The 19,826-nt window shown below is 45.3% G+C and overlaps 1 protein-coding gene across 3 annotated transcripts in view; it reads left to right on the top strand.

Annotated features, from left to right (window-relative positions):
• The first annotated feature begins 7,689 nt into the window (after positions 1 to 7,689).
• SEC14L2 (SEC14 like lipid binding 2) overlaps positions 7,690 to 19,826 on the top strand; it is a 53,581-nt gene continuing 41,444 nt past the window's right edge. For 2 of the 3 annotated variants that reach the window (XM_033956971.1, XM_033956969.1), the window contains exons 1-2: positions 7,691 to 8,469; positions 19,332 to 19,407. In XM_033956971.1, coding sequence (XP_033812862.1) covers positions 8,416 to 8,469; positions 19,332 to 19,407 — 130 coding nt within the window. In that variant the 5' untranslated portion in view covers positions 7,691 to 8,415. Of the gene's footprint in view, positions 8,470 to 19,331; positions 19,408 to 19,826 lie in introns of all 3 variants that reach the window. The other variant, XM_033956970.1, reaches the window with a different exon arrangement.

Here is a 19,826-nt window from a genome sequence, read left to right as displayed (position 1 = left end):
CCCTCGGTGTCATATGAAATCCGTTTGTTTTTACTGTATATTTTTCTACATTTTTTGTGACATATGTTTTTTTCCCCTTTCTACCATGGACCCCTGATGAAGGTTGTCCAAAACATGGACCGTGTTGGGTCCCTTGTTTGGTAAAAAGGTTTTTAATATACTTTGGTTGTCACAATCAATTTTGCCTATATCGTTGTACATATCTGCAGTTTTGGTTTGTTTGTTCACAGCATAGACAGGACAAGACTTAAGTGAGAGTACAGACTTGGCAGACATACCCCCTCTTCTGCGAAACTGCGCAAGCGGTTTTTAGCGCAGAGAGCCGCGCTGCTCCCGACACTCATAGAGTTCCATTCAGCGCGGCTCTCTGCGCTAAAAAAAACAAACGCTAGCGCGGTTTCATAGAAGAGGGGGATCGTGTCGTTGATAGCGCAGCCATTTACTGTAGAAACCGAGCGTAACAAAAGGTAATGCCGCTTTTGTGTTGCCGATGTGCACATGGTTGATAAGTCTAGTGTTTGGTTTCCCTGGTTAGCACAGTTTAGTTATACCGGGGGGTGGCATTTGAATTTCAGCATGTAGCACAATTTTGGTTGTGGTTTGAGCATTTGGTAAGCTGGGTCGCTATTTCCGTTATGTTTGCGGTGGTATTTGAGTTTCAGTGGGAGTCCGTTTGGTGTGCTAGGAGGCGCCATTGAGTTCCCTCTGTCAGGGGTGGAGGCGCATGTCGTATTTGACCAAATAATAATAATAATCAATTTATTTTTATACTACGGTAGTCTTATAGCCCGTTATATTAATGGGTGCTAGAATATATGTGTGTGTGTGTCTGTCTTTTTTTTATTTTTCTCTCTCCTTAGCCACTTTCTGTATTTCTGTCTGTCTTTTTTTTTTTTTTCCTTGGCTGTCCACTACCACCCCTTGCCTGCTCCCCCTGTCCATTCTCCCTTCCTTTTACCTCCCCTGTGTCCTCCACCACCCCATCACTGCTCACCTTATCCAGCAGCAGCCCTTCTCCCTCCCCCTGTCCATCATCACCACCTTCCTGCTCCCCCTGTCCAGCAGTAGGCCTGTCTTCATTTTTCTGCCCCTGTTCATCAGCACCTCTTCCCCTGTCCATCAACCCCTTTTCTGCCCGTCCATTTCCATGTGTTGCAGCATTTCCCTCCCACCCCACTTCCCTGTGCAGTATTTTCCTCCCCCCCATACCTTCCTCCTGAACTCCATGCCCTACTTATGTCGACATCCGCCTCGGGGGGGAGGAAGAGAGAGAGAGAGCTTTGGGCGGCCAGCAGCCGCTGCGGCCGACATCCAACTCGGGCCGCCGCAGTCGACATTCGCCTCGGGGGGGGGAGGAAGAGAGAGAGAGAGCTTCGGGCGGCCAGCAGCCGCCGCGGCCGACATCCACCTCAGCAGGGGGGGGGGGGGGAGGAAGAAGACCGTAAGCCACGCATGCGCACTTCCTAGCTATAGCTCACGGAAAACGGACTGCGCATGCGCGGCTTACCGTTTTATTATATTAGATACCGCCATACCAAAAAGGTTCAAAGCGGTTCACAACAAGAAAAGTGAATAAATACAGTGTAAATAAAATAGCACGAAGATAAAAACAGGCAGATAAAACTAGAATACATCAATTAAGAGCATAGATAATTTAAAACGGAACACATTAAGATACCAACCTATCAAACAGGTGTGTCTTTAACAGTTTTCTAAAATCGAAATAGCAAGTAGCCTCTCGCATAATTTTTCCGAGCCAGGTATTCTGAAATGAGAAAGTTCTCTCAAATAACTTCTTATAATGACAAGATTTTATGGAGGGATAATTAAACAGGTTTATCCTACGTGTATTCTTGTTGGAGTGACTCAGAGAAAAGTGAGGGGCAAAATAGCCTGGTAACATACCGAAAACTGCTTTATAGCAAATGCAAGAGGATTTAAACAGGACTCTGGACTCTACCGGCAAACAGTGAAGTTTTTGATAAAAGGGAGTAATGTGCTCCCTGTTTTTTAATCCAAAAATGAGACGAACAGCCATATTCTGGACCTCTCTCAATTTTTTTTAAGTAGTGAAGTATGCTACTTTCCTCAAAATTGAAATGATGGCGCACCCTAATTGTTATAGCAATATGTGATCATGAGTGTCTTATACTATGTTATGCTATATGGTACAGCTCTAAGATATTACTCTCTTACAAGATCTTTTCAATAGAGGTTTTCTTTCATAGCTTAGGGCTCCTTTTACTAAGCAGTGTAAGAGCATTTTGCTGCGGGCAGGGCCGGATTTAGATGAAAAGAGGCCCTAGGCTATTCCACTTATGAGGCCCTTTCACCTCCCATTTTTAAGTTTGTAAATTACATGAGATAATAAAATTCATCATTACTGTGATATATATCAATATGTTAAATGAAACATGTTGTTATTGGTACTAACCTTTATAAAAAATGTGACACGGATAATAAATAAAAAAACGTCGAGAACACTTATTTGGACATTTATTCTCAGCACCATATATAGTACTTGTAACAATAACTAATCAAACATAACACACAACATTGCCCCTTCCTATGTCCATAGTGCCCCCAGTGCGTCCTTCCTCACCTCACCCCCCCTCCGTTGCCCGCCTGCCTCCCATCCCCCTTCCATTGAACACCGCCCCCATGCCATCCTGCCTGCCTGCCTTCCATTAAACCCCCCCCCCCACCCCCCTCCGATGCCAGTCTGGGCCGCCCTGTCCTGACGGATTCACGTTTTGCCTCTCTCCCTGTGGGGCTGGGCTTTGCCCAGCTGTTTCCGGACTGACATCTTTCCCTCCCCGATCCTCCTCCCAGGGCGAGAAAAAGAAAGGGAGAAGCCGAGTCGGCGCCCCGTTGCGGCCGGAGCCGGTTCCGATCCCGAAGCGTAGAATTTCTCCTTATTTTCGGTTCAGTGTTTTAGTGTTCACTGTTTTTAGAATAGTGTAATTTTAATTTTGCTAACAATTTGAATGTAGGCCCCTCTTGATCTTGAGGCCCTAGGCTGAAGCCTAGTTAGCCTATAGGAAAATCCGGCCCTGGCTGCGGGCCGGTGAGGTTTATTGCATTTGATATACCCAGAATTACCCAGAAGAACTTGCAGCAATTACAACTGGTACAAAATGCAGCCGTCAGGCTGACTTTTGGGCTGAAGAAGTTTGATCACGTAACCCCTTCCTACCGACTCCTGCACTGGCCGCCGATGGAGGCTCGTGTGAAGTTTAAGCTTGGAGGTTTCTGCTTTAAGCTACTTTTTGGCCTAGCCCCCCAATATATAACTGACCTTTTCTCTTTCTCAACCAATCAACATACGAGAAACTCAAACTCGAATCTTTTTTCCCCAACTGTTAGGCTAGGATGTAAATTTTAAAAACATCATCAACATGTCCTCTCATATCAGGCAGCATTATGGGGTAAAGATCTGAAACAATTACTCGTGTTTGCAAATACGGGGAATTTAGGAAACACCTAAAAACATCTGTTCCTGAAGTACAAAGGCAGCTGCACTGCACAATCTCTCCCCACAATAACTAACTGCTAAACTTAACTCTGTCAGTACGACTCAATCTGTAATATTTTTTAAATCATTGTAAACCGCATAGAACTTCACGGTCCTGCAGTATATAAACTGTTATTATTAAGTGGTATACAATACTAAATATAGGCACTGAGCTAATCTCTCTGTCCCAAATGGGCTTACACTCTAATTAAGCAATCAAGAGGTAGACGATACTAATATTATGGAGATACAGTAGTGCCTCGCATAACGAACGCCTCGCACAGCGAACGCTGCGCACAACGAACTTCATGTCTTGCTTCCTACAACGAACTTCGTTTCACACAACGAAGTCGCCCGAGCTGCATCCTTCCGCGCAGGCACTGCGCTTCACTGCCCTCTCTCCGCCTGGCTCCCTGTGCAGTGGCGGACCGTCGGCTCGCAGGGGCCCGGCGCCTACTGCTGATGCGTCGGGGGGGGGGCGGAGCTACTCTCGCCGCTTCCCCGATGCTAGAAAAAAAAAAAATGAACAGTTAAGTCCCAGTTTTTGCCGCTGAGACTCTGCCCTCTCTCACTGTAAAATTAGACTCTACTTAGTCTGTCTTTAAATTTAAAAAATGTGTGTTGTTTTAAAAAACAATTATGTTTTTAGATGTATCTAAATAAAAATAATAACAAAAAATTTATCTTTTTTTATGTCATCTTAGCATATTTTATGCTGCAGAACGAATTATTTTTTTTAACATGTATTGTTATGGGAAAACGCGTTTCACATAACGAACTTTTCGCATAACAAACTTGCTCCTGGAACCAATTAAGTTCGTTGTGTGAGGCACCACTGTATATAATAAGAGGGAGGAAAAGAAAGTACCCCGTGGAAAGTAAAGAACATGGAAGGCAACCCCCCCCCTCAAGATTCAAGAAAATCACCTCCTCTTTTACTAAGGTGCGCTAGTATTATAGTTACATTATAAGGAAAAATAGAATAGTTAAACTAACAATATATATATATATATTTATAACTATCAATAACAGGAAAATGTGAAAGATTAACCATTAAAAGTAAACTCTAGACAATTTGTATTTCTGAGCTTCATTCCGGCACAATAGACTGAACAAACGCTTCGATTTATCATCCTGTGCGCGTCGGAGCGTTTACCTCGCCAGCCTGCGGTAAAATGCTCTCGCTGAGCTTCGTAAAACCCAGCGTTAAATAGCTTCTAGAAACAGTTTGCACTTTTTCGTTGGCAATGTCACATTTTGCAACATACGGCCTCTTTTACAAAGCCGCGTGGCAACAGCCCCGAAGCCCTTTAAATCTCTCTGGCAGGGGTAGGGAATTCCGGTCCTTGAGAGCCGTATTCCAGTCGAGTTTTCAGGATTTCCCCAATGAATAGGCATGAGATCTATTTGCATGCACTGCTTTCAATGCATATTCATTGGGGAAATCCTGAAAACCCGACTGGAATACGGCTCTCGAGGACCAGAGTTCCCTACCCCTGCTCTATGGGCTTCGGGGCTTTAGCGCAGGGCAGCCGCTAGCGCAGCTTTGTGAAAGAGGCCCATAGTAAATGAGAGCAGAAAAAGACCAAAATGTCCTATCCAGTCTGCCCAGCTGGAATTTGTATTACATTTATGTGAATTTATTTATTGAGCTTTATTAATCACCTTTATGAAAAGAATATGTGGTAAGTAGGGGTGGATGTTTACCTGAAATGGCACATGGCTGTATGAGGGATATGTTATGAGTGGAGAGCAGGTGAATGGAAGTACCGTATTGTGTATAAAAAGCTGGAATGGGTGTACGTGGCTATGGAGAAGTGTTTGGGTTAGACTGGGGAGTGTATAGGGCAGGGGTGTCAAAGTCCCTCCTTGAGGGCCACAATCCAGTCGGGTTTTCAGGATTTCCCCCAATGAGATCTATTAGCATACAATGAAAGCAGTGCATGCAAATAGATCTCATGCATATTCATTGGGGGAAATCCTGAAAACCTGACTGGATTGCGGCCTTCGAGGAGGGACTTTGACACCCCTAGTATAGGGGAAGGGTTTATGGTATGTGGACGGTAGGTGAACTGGGGTATATGGGGAGTTAGGTCGGAGATAGAGGCTGTATGTACAGTATGTGTATGAATATGGGCACGGTGTGTGTCGGACTGTAGCCAAAGGGGCAATGTGGCCTTGTAGTGACTTTGGAAGCACAGAGGAATTAGCTTTATGTATAACAATTTTTATTGAAAGAATCAAATAATCAGTACAATAGGATAATACAAAAATACATTTAATACAATAAGAATTACAATAAATTTCATACAAATTTAAATCATTCTTTCAAATTTAATTTCCATATGAATTAATTCAATCTTATCTACAACCCCCTTAATTCCATCCCCTACTCACTATCTTCCCCTAAATGAAATCCCTCACCCTGGATGAAAGTTGACAAAAATAAAGAATTAAAATAAATAACTGGAATGTAATTAGTAAACCTAATTTTCATAATAAATCATTGATAACCAAACTTCGTATTTTTGGTGAAAGATTCTGAATATAAGGATCCCAAACGTCCATAAAAAGACGAGTTTTTTTAGGCGAACCTCCCGACTCTCAAATAAAAATAAGCGATGTAATTGATTCCTCCAATGCCAAAAACTTGGAGATTCTTTCTGCAACCCAAATTACATAATACATTAATGCCCAATCATACAGGCTTTCTGAAATAAAAGACATTTTAGTTGGCCAAAAACCCCACAAGCTGCTGCTTTACCAAAAATTATTCCCCTAGGACAACCCACTATCGAATTACCCCATAAAGAACCCCAAAATAATAGGATGGCAGACCAAAATGAGTTGATCAAAGACACAACCAAAAAACATGAGATAATGTGCCAGGATCTTTATTACATTTAATACAAATTGGGGTATCTATTAAATTCGCATGAAAAGCTTGAATTTGGGAAAAATAAGCCCTATGCAAAATTATATAAGTACATTCTCTGCAAACATACCCTTTTATAATCTTTGGTAGTCTATTAATAGATTGAGTAAAATCAAGAAGAGAAATCTGAATTCCCAACTCCTCATTCCAATTTTGTAGAATTTTATCATATGTACGGGTAGGTAATATATTCCACCACCACTTGTGTAATAAAGAAACTGAAATAGGCACAGCATCAAATTGATTAAAAAACCCTGGTACCTCTGGTGCAAAGCCCACGATCAGCTCTGAAAAAGACACACGCCGCTATATACACAATCAACATCGGTTTCAGAAATCAGGTCACCATATCTGATGAATGTGTCCCCTATAGATTCTGGCCAGTGTTATCCTTCCAGGTAGGAAAGGGTCTGCTGCCGAAAAAGACTCGGGACTCAGCTGTTTGCTCCACCCCCACCGTGGTCCACCTTCAGGCAGAGAGATCCGCAGGATCCGTGTTTTACTTTCTTTTCTTCCCTCTGTTTGCTCCACCCCCATCGTGCTCCACACTTCTGGTGGGGAGATCCGCAGGATCCATGTTTTATTTCTTATGTCCAGCTGTTTGCTCCACCCCCACCCCCTCACCATGGTCCACGACGCTTCAGGCAGGGAGATCCTCAGGAACCGTGTTTTACTTTCTTATCTCCAGCTCTTTGCTCCACCCCCATCGTGGTCCACCTTCAGTCAGGGAGATCCAATGGATCCGTGTTTTACTTTCTTATCTCCAGCTCTTTGCTCCACCCCCACCGTGGTCCGCCTTCAGGCAGGGAGATCCGCAGGATCCGTGTTTTATTTTTTTATCTCCAGCTTTTTGCTCCACCCCCACCATGGTCCACCTTCAGGCAGGGAGATCCGCAGGATCCGTGTTTTACTTTCTTATCTCCAGCTGTTTGCTCCACCCCCACCGTGGTCCGCCTTCAGGCAGGGAGATCCGCAGGATCCGTGTTTTACTTTTTTATCTCCAGCTTTTTGCTCCACCCCCATCGTGGTCCGCCTTCAGGCAGGGAGATCCGCAGGATCCGTGTTTTACTTTTTTATCTCCAGCTCTTTGCTCCACCCCCATTGTGGTCCACCTTCAGGCAGGGAGATCCGCAGGATCCGTGTTTTACTTTTTTATCTCCAGCTCTTTGCTCCACCCCCATTGTGGTCCACCTTCAGGCAGGGAGATCCGCAGGATCCGTGTTTTACTTTCTTATCTCCAGCTCTTTGCTCCACCCCCATCGTGGTCCACCTTCAGTCAAGGAGATCCAATGGATCCGTGTTTTACTTTCTTATCTCCAGCTCTTTGCTCCACCCCCACCGTGGTCCACCTTCAGGCAGGGAGATCCGCAGGATCCGTGTTTTACTTTCTTATCTCCAGCTGTTTGCTCCACCCCCACCGTGGTCCACCTTCAGGCAGGGAGATCCGTAGGATCCGTGTTTTACTTTCTTATCTCCAGCTGTTTGCTCCACCCCCACCGTGGTCCACCTTCAGTCAGGGAGATCCAATGGATCCGTGTTTTACTTTCTTATCTCCAGCTCTTTGCTCCACCCCCACCGTGGTCCGCCTTCAGGCAGGGAGATCCGCAGGATCCGTGTTTTATTTTTTTATCTCCAGCTTTTTGCTCCACCCCCATTGTGATCCACCTTCAGGCAGGGAGATTCGCAGGATCCGTGTTTTACTTTCTGTTCCAAGAGCCGCAGGGGTGAAGAGGGGGACCAGGACAGACATCAGTCCGCGATGCCTCCCTGCTCTTTCTATCCAGACGCACCGGGCAGCCCCACCACTCCCACTCTGGGCCCTGCCCAGGCCCGCCCCTGCCCCTCCTCCATCCTCCCCCTCCTTTCTTCTGCCGAAGCCGGCACTGCGCTCCTTTAAAGGTCAAAGCCGCCGGATCTTCACCTGCTGAGCTGGATTTGCACCGACATCTTCGGCTTCCCGGCGACCATGAGCGGGCGAGTGGGGGATCTAAGCCCTAAACAAGCCGAGGCGCTGGCCAAGGTGAGCCCAGCACCCCCTCTGGGGTTGGCAGGGAGGGCTGCTGGGGGTGAGGGATGGCGGCAGTTGGCACTAGGGGTGCAGTTGGCAGTAGGGGCTCTCTGGGGGGCACAGTTGGCACTTAGTTACTTTTTGCGTTTGGATCTCGAGCTCTCGATGCAAAAGCCTCAGTCAGAATAGGTGGCAGAAAGACGGACACTTCAGTCGGTCCCTAGTGCTGAACTTGACGTGGGACCAGAAGGAAGCGCGGTGTCATCCGAGGAAGGGATGGGCTTGTGCCGGATGGCTTGAGATCGCAGTTGCCCAGAGGCTGCTAATACGGAAAGGGTGTCCTGTGCCTGCTGGAGATCGCCGGGCATCTTCCTCCTAGCCTGAGAAAGCGACTGGGCCGCGGCAACGCTTGCTGCGGGCTCCCCCTGCTGGGAGAGGCAGGAACTGCGAGTTCCAGCGTAGCCCGGGCTTTTCTGTTATCTGCAGTGGATACGCCAGAACCGTGAGCCTTTCTTTGGTTTCTCACTTGACCTGGCAACATTTGGGGGGGGGGGGGGGGGGGCTTGTCGCCTATCTTTGAAAGAGACGTGCTAGTGCTTTAGCTTGTTTTTCGTTACAATGCAAAGTTCTTCCAGAAGGGAACAGTCTGAAATGCAATTTTTTTTTCTGCTTAAGAGCATATGGTTTCCTTAAATTCCCCTTATTGTTATATCGACCTCCAGTGCAAAAAGGCTCCTCGTCTTGATCTCCTGCTGCCACTTCCTGTGGGATTCATGGAGAGCCTGATAACTCTCTGTGTGATGATTTCAACACCTTAAAATAGGAATTCATGACTTTTCCCCACCGCCCTTCTGCTTCACTTATATCTTTTCCTGTTATTTATTTATTCTATTTTCTATACCGTTCTCCCCGGGGGGCTCAGAACGGTTTATATCAATTTATTCGGGTACTCAAGCACTTTTTCCCTGTCTATTCTGGTGGGTTCACAATCTCTCTAATTGACCTGGGGCAATGGGGGGGATTAAGTGACTTGCCCAGGGTCACAAGGAGCAGCTTGTGGTTGAACCCACAACCTCAGGGTGCTGAGGCTGTAGCTTTAACCACTGCACCACACTCTCCTCCAATACAATATCAAAAGTGAGCCAAGTATAGAACAATGAAGCCATTGTGACATCACTAATGAGGTTGGCTCTTATTGGTGGAATGAGGCATTATGACCTCACAATACCAGCTCTGGTTAGCAGAGGCTGAAATTTATTCCATTTTCTAGACCGTTCTCCCAGGGGAGCTCAGAACGGTTTATATCAATTTATTCAGGTACTCAAGCATTTTTTCCCTGTCTGTCCTGGTGGGCTCACAATCTCTCTAATGTACCTGGGGCAATGGGGGGGGGGATTAAGTGACTTGCTGAGGGTCATAAGGAGCAGTGTGGGATTTGAACCCACAACTTCAGGGTGCTGAGGCTGTAGCTTTAACCACTGCGCCACACTCTCCCCGTGGTGCCCTGAGGAAGACGGTTTTGACCCTCCAAAGCTAATCCAAAAAAATGTGTTGTTAGTATTATCTTATTTTCCTTTTGGTGTTCAATTTATTATCCTAAAAACATTCCCCCTATCGTGCCACAGTCTCTGGCACAGGAACACACATCCAGCTCCCTCTCCATCCCTGTTGCGTGTGACTGCAGGACTTTAGCGCCTATGATCTCACAAAGGAGGATTTATATGCCTTTATTACCCAATTGCAGTTGGGTGAAACTGTGATCCGTGGGGTTAATGAACTGTCCAAGGTCTCAGTGTTATTTCTGATAGATTTTCAAACTGCCTTTCTAAAGTGTCACATTCTGATTTCTAGACCTACCAATTCTACCCTCTATGGTCTTCTGCAGTAATATCCTAAGGCCACATTTTAGATTTGGAGGTACTCGGAGGGCCGCAGAAAAAAAATAATTAATGTCTTATTAAAGAAATGACAATTTTGCATGAGGTACAACTTTTTATAGTTTATAAATCTTTCCTTTTGGCTAAGTCTTGATAATAATATGGTAATTTATAGCTAAAGAGACATGTGATCAAGAAACTGTTTTATTTTACTCTTGTGATTATAATAAACATACTGAGGGCCTCAAAATAGTACCTGGTGGGCCGCATGTGGCCCCCGGGCCACAAGTTTGAGACCACTGATCTACACCCTCCCACCCTCCTAGTCACGTTCCTGATGGGGGGAGGAGTCAAGGGCTGAGTAAGCCAACTCAGCTCCTGGAAAAAGGTGGTGAGGTGGGGGGGGGGGGGGAGAGGGATCCTTTGGGAACAAATTTAGGTGCAGTGTAATCTCCATGGAATCTTTGTGCTGTCAGGTCTAAGAGGGCTAGAACTAATCCTAAGCTTTACTGACGCAATCTAATCTCCCCTTGTTAAGCAGAGAAATTGAGACCTTGAGAACCTAATTACTGCATCCAAGTTCATTTCGCCTATTGTTCTGGTGAAAATATATTACTGGCACTGTTTAGTGGGGAAAGGAGGGATGCAGTAAAAAAAAAAAGTCTGAGTAGTGCACAATTTTTTAATTTTTTATACAAATTTAATCTAATATAATAAAATGGTAAGCCGCGCATGCGCACTTCCTAAGTGTGTGCCGGTTTTCCGTGAGCTGTAGCGACACATAGGAAGTGCGCATGCGCGGCTTACGATTCTTTGAAAGACGCGGCGGTGGCTCCTCTCACGATCCCCGCCTGCGTCAGACTTCCGACGCAGGTGGGGGATCATGAGAGGAGCCACCGCCGCGTCTTTCAACTAAAAAAAAAAACCAAAACAAGGCGGATGTCGGCCCGATGGCTGGAGTTCACCGCTGAGTCCGGTGAGGAGTGCTTCCCTCAACAGGAACCGTCGGGTCTAATTCAAATACTCCCGGCAGGTCGGGAGGGGGCGGAGCAGGCTCGCATGCCTGGCGGGGACCGGACAGGGACTAGACTCCCTGCAGGAGCCGGCCCGATGGCTGGAGATCACCGGACTGGACAGGAGGAGCAGGTAAGGGGGTGCTGCAGTACAGGAGGAGCAGGGAAGAGGTGATTCTGGACAGGGGGGTAACAGGAAGGGAGGCCTACTGCTGGATAGGGGAAGCAGGGAAGAGGTGCTGCTAGACAGGAAAGGGGGGGGGAGGTAAAAGGAAGGGAGAAGGGCTCCTGCAAAGGAGAAGAGCTACTGCTGGATATGGGGAGCTGGAAATGGGGTGATGCTGAACAGGGGGAGATAAAAGGAGAAGGGCTACTGCTATATAGGGGGAGCAGGGAATGGGTGGGGGTGCTGCTGGACAGGGAGGAGGTAAAAGTAAGGGAGAAGGGCTGCTAGCACCCGTTAATGTAACGGGCTAAACAACTAGTAATTACAATATCAGATGATACCAAGAAAAAAAGGATTCTTACACAAAATTTTAACGTTACTTATACATACAAAACAAAATTCCTTTTCAAGCCCACAACATGGGAAGACATGGTACATTTTCAACTAACAAAAATATGAAGAAAACTAAGAATTGGTTCTTGATTCAGATGAATCTTTAACCGTTCCCTACTATTTGGGACTTTTATATCCTCCAATTTTCTCAGTAGTGAAACATTAAAAAAAAAGAAAAAAGAAGCTCATTTCTGTTCTCGAGCTATTAGAAATTGTTGCAATTGAATGGGATCCCAAAATACAGATTCAATGTCCTGTAATTTAACAAAGAACAAAAAATGAACCCTACAAAAATGGAGGTGGAAAAATCACAAAAACTAGAAAAAAACCTCCCAAACCCCAAGAAAAGAAAATGACTAAGGGAAAGAGACAAAGACCAACTGCCAGTTTGTTAAATATTTAAGCGGGAGAGCCCTCAGTCACACAGCCACCGCTGGGAGACCCCAGGGAAAAGCTGACGCGGGTTTACACCCAGAAGAGTGTTAACTGCGAAACATCCCCGGGCTCTCTCCGCATGATAAATGAGTAAATAAAGTGCAACTATAAAGTGCAATATGTGTGAAAAAATATATATAAAAAAAACACACCGATAAATTAAGTTGAGATTTGTCTCTATCCCCTAGTCAGGGGACCAAAAGGAAAATGAGTGTCCAAATCAAACCAAGCAAAACACAAACTAGAAGAACTTAGCTTCTCCGTGTGTAAGCAGTCAGCGAATGATGGCTTCGTCCTACGGGACTCCGTTTCGGGGGTGCACACCCCCTTCTTCAGGAACTTGACTGCGCTGGGTCTCTCAGTTTCTCCGACACAGCTTGAAAAGCGAGGTATTATTATTGATCGAGCTGGCAGTTGGTCTTTGTCTCTTTCCCTTAGTCATTTTCTTTTCTTGGGGTTTGGGAGGTTTTTTTCTCGTTTCTGTAATTTAACAAGACATTTACATGGAAATTTTAGATAAAACGATGCCTCAAGAGCTAAAGCTCTTGTTCTTCATTTCAAAAATTCTTTCCTTCTTAATTGTGTAGCTCTTGAGACATCAGGAAAAATTCTAACCAAATCTCCACAAAATTTTATCAACCTATTTTTAAAGTAAAGTTTCATTATTAGCATCTTATCTATCTCACTCATGCATGCTATTACCAAAGTGCACAATTTTATTTCGTGGCAGTAGACCGCCCCCTCCCCCACCCCCACCCCCATATAGTCTCTTCAGTCCTAGGATCGGGTTGGAGGTCAGTCCAGGTAGGACCCAAGGTGTAGGGAGGAAATCACGCAGCATTGCATCCCCTTAGCCTATATGTATTGTGCTCCTTTAAATATTTGCACTGGACAATGCACCCCAATAGCTATCTCTGGGCACATGTGCCACATGTCCACCCGCTTACCTGACGCAACCGAGACACATCTGAGAATTCTGTTCCACCAGTGACATATCTACAGTCCTGTTCAACACAGAGGCGCAAACACGGGTGGGCCATGGCTCTGCCATTTTGAAGTCAAGCACACACAAAGACACGGGGCAACGGCATGGGCCAGTGAGTAGAGACCTGGAGGGGAAGGGCATAGTGGTAAGTGGAGTTCACACTGAGGATGTAGTGGGTAGTGGAGTGCCCGGAGACATCCCTGTGATGAGGCCAAATGAGGCGGAGGCCTCAGGCGGCACTGTGAAGAGAGCGGCGTCACGATGTGCCGACTTGGGAAAAAAAAAACCGGCGGCGGAGAGCAGGAGCAAGGCAGCTGTATGCAATGCTCCTCGTCCTCTCCAGCTGTAGTGCTCTCAGTTCACCTCTGACGTGGTTAACGAGTGAGGTGAAGGAAACTATTAGAGCTAAAGGAGAATCCTTCAGAAGAAGGATCCGACTGAAAATAATTGTAAAGAGCACAAGGAATGTCAAGTCAAATGCAAAGTGCTAATAAGGAAGGTGACGAGAGACCTTAAAAAGAAGATTGCGCTGGAAGCAAAAACTTTTTTAGGTATATTAAAAGCAAGAAGCTGGGAAAAGAATCGGTTGGTCCGTTAGATGACCTAGGGATAAAAGGGGCTCTCAGGGAAGACAAGGCCAAAACGGAGAGATTAAATGAATTCTTTTGCTTCGGTCTTTACGGAGGTGCCAGAATTGATGTTCAATTCTGATGAACCGGAGAAACTCACACAAGTCTCTGTAACACTGGAAGATGTAATGGGTCAATTTGACAAATTGAACAGTAGCAAATCACCTGGACCATAAGAACATATGAAGTTGCCCCCGCTGAGTCAGACCAGAGGTCCATCTTGCTCAGCGGTCTGCTCCCGCGGCGGCCCATCAGGCCTAGTGCCTGAACAGTGGTCCCTGATTAATTTTGTAACTTACCTCTAATCCCATCCCTATAATCTACCTTTACTCTTATCTGTACCCCTCAATCCCTTTGTCTTCCAAGTACCTATCCAAAGCTTCTTTGAACCCCTGTAGCGTGCTCCTGTTTATCACATCCTCTGGTAGCGCGTTCCATGTATCCACCACCCTCTGTGTGAAAAAGAACTTCCTGGCGTTTGTTCTAAACCTCTCCCCTTTCAATTTCTCTGAGTGCCCCCTTGTACTTATTGATCCCCTTAATTTGAAAAATCTGTCCCTGTCTATTTTTTCTATGCCCTTCATGATCTTGAAGGTTTCTATCATGTCTCCTCTAAGTCTCCGCTTTTCCAGGGAGAAAAGCCCTAGCCTTTTCAGTCTGTCAGTATATGAGAGGTCCTCCATGCCCTTTATTAGCTTAGTTGCTCTTCTCTGGACTCTCTCAAGTACCTCCATGTCCTTCTTGAGGTACGGCGACCAGAACTGAACACAGTACTCCAGGTGCGGGCGCACCATAGCACGATACAGTGGCAGGATGACTTCCTTTGTCCTGGTTGTGATACCCTTCTTAATGATACCCAACATTCTGTTTGCTTTCCTTGAGGCCGTGGCACACTGCGCCGACGACTTCAGTGTTGTGTCTACCATCACTCCCAGGTCTCTTTCAAGGTCGCTCACCCCTAGCGCTGATCCCCCCATTTTGTAAGTGAACTTCGGGGTTTTTTTCCCTATATGCATGACCTTGCATTTCCCTATGTTGAAACTCATTTGCCACTTTTTGGCCCATTTTTCCAGTGTTGTCAGATCTTTTTGGAGATCTTCGCAGTCCTCCATGTTATTGACCTTGCGATATAGTTTGGTGTCATCCGCAAATTTAATAACCTCACATTTTGTTCCTGCTTCCAGGTCGTTAATGAATATATTGAATAGGAGCGGTCCCAGCACCGACCCCTGTGGAACTCCGCTCGTGACTCGTTGCCAGTCTGAGTAATGTCCCTTTACTCCAACCCTCTGTTTCCTGTCCGCCAACCAGTTTTTGATCCATTGGTGGACCTCCCCTTGCACCCCATGGTTCCATAGCTTCCTTAGTAGTCTTTCGTGTGGCACCTTGTCGAAGGCTTTTTGGAAGTCAAAGTAAATGATATCTATGGATTCCCCTTTATCCACCTGGCTGGTTACCCACTCAAAGAAGTATAATAAGTTCGTGAGGCATGACCTGCCCTTGCAGAAGCCATGATGGTATACATCCTGGAATGCTGATAGAATTGAGAAATTAACTTGCAGAGCTATTGTTAGTAATTTATAATGTTTCTTTAAAATCCAGCATAGCACCAGAAGACTGGAGAGTGGCCAACGTGATGCCGATTTTTAAAAAGGGTTCCAGAGGTGATCCAGGAAATTATAGACCAGTGGGTCTGACCTCGGACTGAGCAAAATGGTAGAGACTATTATAAAGAACAAAATGACAGAACATATGCATAAGCAAGGTTTAATGAGAGAAAGCCAACATGGATTTAGTCAAGGGACATCTTGCCTCACCAATCTGCTGCATTTCTTTGCAGGGGTGAATGAACACGTGGATAAAGGTGAACCGGTTGATCTTGTGTATTTGGATTTTCAAAAGGTATTTGACAAAGTACCTCATGAAAGACTTCTGAGGAAATTAGAAAGTCATGGGATAGGAGGTAACAACACCCTTTTATGGATTAGGAAATGGTTGAAAGACAGAAAACAGAGAGCAAGTTTAAATGGTCAATATACTGAATGGAGAAGGGTAAATAGCAGGGCTCATTTTCCAACAAAATATTCACTGCCAATACCCCTCTTTTTTGTCAGTTCAATTTTGTCTATCAACTTTGAAATGTGACGAATCTCCTTTACCTTTTCTTCTTTCAAATTCAATTTTCTTAAAGAGCCTTAGGACCCCGTAAGCTGCAGGTGTTGTACTAAGCAAGCATACTGGAAAGGGTAACAAGTAGAGAATGACACGGTGACAGAATTCATCACCGGATAACCGCGGGAAACAATCCTGGGCCATTCTTGCGTGTCTATCTCAACCTCGGTCCTTCTACACCAACATTCTTCAATGCAAGGCTTAAGGGTCTGTGGTTGGGCCCATTCTTCCCTCTCTCCTTGAATAATGACATCAAGATGGTTTCCCGCGGTTATCCACGGGGACGGGGACGGTGATGAATTTTGTCACATGTCATTCTCTAGTAACAAGTACCTCACTGGCTCAAAAACCTCCTTTCCTGACCTAACAGTTTAAATATATGGCTACAATTGTGCTGTGAACATCGAAGTAAACTCTTGATGTTGGCTGTTCAAATTATTCAAAGAGGCAACAAAGTTGCAATGAACTTATCTGGGTCATTATTGGGCAGGAAGGCACCAGGCAAAGACAGCATAGAAGACTCCTAAGTGGAAACTCCGCACTATCAAAGACTAGTTTGACTTCTCATCTTTCAGATTGTTAGTCCAGTCTGATGATTCTAAGCATCTTAGATTACTGTAATGTGATATACTTGGGATCCTTTAAGAGAACTATCATGAGATTAACGCATGATTCAGAACACAGCAGTTCATCTTATTTTTGGCTTGAAAAAAATCGTAAGTCCCTATTATTAAAAATGACATTGGTTACCTGTGGAAGCCAGAATTATTTTCAAGTTTGCCTGTCTTATGTTTTAAAACAGGGGTGCCCACACTTTTTGGGCTTGCGAACTACTTTTTAAATGACCAAGTCAAAATGATCTACCAACAATAAAATAAAAAAACCCACAAAGCACACTGTACGCATAGAAAATGTTAATTATCATTCCTATTCCAGGGTTTTTCAAAGAGGTCAAAGCAGATGACTCTATACACTATTACCTCAGTAACAACCATACAAAAATAGACAAATATACCCCCCTCCCTTTTTACTAAACCACGATAGCAGTTTTTAGCGCAGGGAGCTGCGCTGAATGCCCAGGGCTGCTCTCGACACTCATAGGCTCCCTGCACTAAAAACCTCTATTGCGGTTTAGTAAAAGGGGACCTTAGTGTAAAATATAGACAGCAGATATAAATTCAGACACATTTTGATCACGAAATTTAAAATCAAATCATTTTTCCTACCTTGTCTGGTGATTTCATGAGTCTCTGATTGCACTTTCTTCTTCTGACTGTGCATCCAATCTTTCTTCCCTTCTTTTAGCCTGTATGCTTCCTCTCCTCCAGACCTCATTCCTTCCCCCAACTTTTCCTTCCTCTTCCCTGCCCTTTCTTTCTTTCTGCCTCCCTTTCTTTTTTTTCTGTTTCTCTTCTTTCCTTCTGTCTCCCTGCCTGCCCTTTTTCTTTATTTCTCCCTGCCCTCCCCCAAGCCACTGCCATTGCCATCGGGGACCAGGACCCAAACGCCACCAATAACAGGCCCCAAGCTCTCCCTGCTTTGGCCAACCAGCATTCCTCTCCCCGACGCCAATTCTGCCGTCGGGAAGAGGAAGGCTGATCAGCCCAAAATTGTGATCAACCTATTGGGGGAAATGCTGCCGGGTCCTGCCTTCGCGGAAACAGAAAGTAGGCAGGACCCGGCAGGAAGAAGAACAAATGCTTCACTAACCTGTCTCCCGCATTAGCCCATAGCGAACGCTTGCTTCAGGGCTCTCAACATGTGCGTGCCGGCTTCCCTTCTCCCTCCCCCCCTCCCCGGACATAACTTCCGGTTTCGGAGGGAAGAGAAGTCGGCACGCACACGTTAGAGCCCCGGAGCATAAGTTCGCTACGGGCTGAAATCTCCAAGCCGGTTTTTTTGGGGTTTTTTTAATGTTCAGCAGCGGCAGATGACAGCTGGGAGGACTGCCCAGCTAAAAGGCCCTAGGGAGAACACTGGAGAGGAAGGCTGATCAGCCCGTAGATCAGGACGGCAACACGAGTCTATCACGGAGCCCGGGATGGGCTCCGCGATCGACTCACATTGCCTTCCTGAGCTACTGGTCGATCGCGATCGACGTATTGGGCACCCCTGTTTTAAAACTTTAACTCATTCTGCTCCAAACTATCTTCTGTACCAGTTTGATATCTTTGGCGGTACCAGTCGTACACGTAGAGCTTATTTGTTTCCTTCCCCAACCCCGAAGGGTTGTATCGAAAAGAGGTTCCTAGAGAGGACCCTATCATTTAAAGCTGGTAAATGAAATGAATGTTTAAGCGAACTTATCTTAAATGCTTCCTCGTATCAAACCTTTAGAAGATCAGTTAAAACTTATCTTTTTGATGTTTAGAAGGAATGAGTTGTTATTCAATTAGTTAATTAATTATTTTTATTTGATATTATTGTTTGTGTTTATATTGAAAATTTAATAAAAATGATTTAAATAAATAAAAACTTATCTTTTTGATAAATATGTTTGATTCTATACCTTCGCGGATGTATTTCGGAATGCCTTATGTAACATCGCTGTTGGTATGTTGTCTCTTTATTGCTGTAAACTGCTCGGAACTGTTTGAGGTGCTGCGGTATATAAAAATAAAATGATGCTTATGATTATTTGTGAAGTTAGGAATTATTGAGGGATTATAAATCGTATGCATCTTTAAATAAAAGTTTTAAAGTTAGATTTGAATCTATCCAGAGAAGATGCCGCTCGAAAATATGTTGGACGAGAGTTCCATAGTAGGGGGACAGTTACAGAGAAGATCACTTTGCGAGTGGTATCGTAGACAATTTGACGTAATAACGGTAGGACTAAAAGATGTGGATTATTTAGGGCTCCTTTTACTAAGGTGCGTTAGGGCCTTAACGCGCGTGATAAATTGCCCTGTGCGCTAGACCTTAATGCCAGCCTTGAGCTGGCGTTATTCTAGAAGCGTACCGCGCAGTTTAGCGCCCGGTAATTTCGTGCGTGCGCTAAAAACGCTAGCACACCTTAGTAAAAGGAGCCCTTAGCGTAGCGGTCACGATGAGTTATAGGGAATGAGCAATCTATCGATAAATCTTGAGGTTCTGGATTTGAACGTTAGAAGTAGAATTTTATAAGTTATTCTGCGGGAAAGTAATAACCAATGTGCATTGATCAAGCGCGGTGCTTTAATTATGTGCCTGTAATTTTTGCAGTTTCGGGAAAACGTGCAGGATGTGTTGCCCAGCCTTCCTTCCCAGGACGATTACACCCTCTTGAGATGGCTTCGAGGTAACGTAGCGCTGAGGGAGGCATCAGGAGTCCTGTTTTGAACAAATAAGAACATAAGCAATGCCTCCTTTGGGTCAGATCCTGAGGTCCATCGTGCCCAGCAGTCCGCTCACGCGGCGGCCCAACAGGTCCAGGACCTGTGCAGTAATCCTCTATCTATACCCCTCTATCCCCTTTTCCAGCAGAAAATTGTCCAATCCTTTCTTGAATCCCAGTACTGTACTCTGCCCTATTACGTCCTCTGGAAGCGCATTCCAGGTGTCCACCACATGTTGGGTAAAGAAGAACTTTCTAGCTGCAGGGGGGGGGGAGAGGTGTTGCCATTGCAGGGGGTGTCTGCGCCGCCGCTGCTGGGGAGGGATGTTGTGATGCAAGGGGAGAGAATGAGCATCTCTCCCGCTGCATCACAACAAAGCTTT

This window comes from Geotrypetes seraphini, chromosome 8, assembly GCF_902459505.1.
Source record: "Geotrypetes seraphini chromosome 8, aGeoSer1.1, whole genome shotgun sequence".
Lineage (NCBI taxonomy): Eukaryota > Metazoa > Chordata > Amphibia > Gymnophiona > Dermophiidae > Geotrypetes > Geotrypetes seraphini.
The sequence above is the reverse complement of the archived record's forward strand: the minus strand, read 5'-3'. Positions and strand labels throughout refer to the sequence as shown.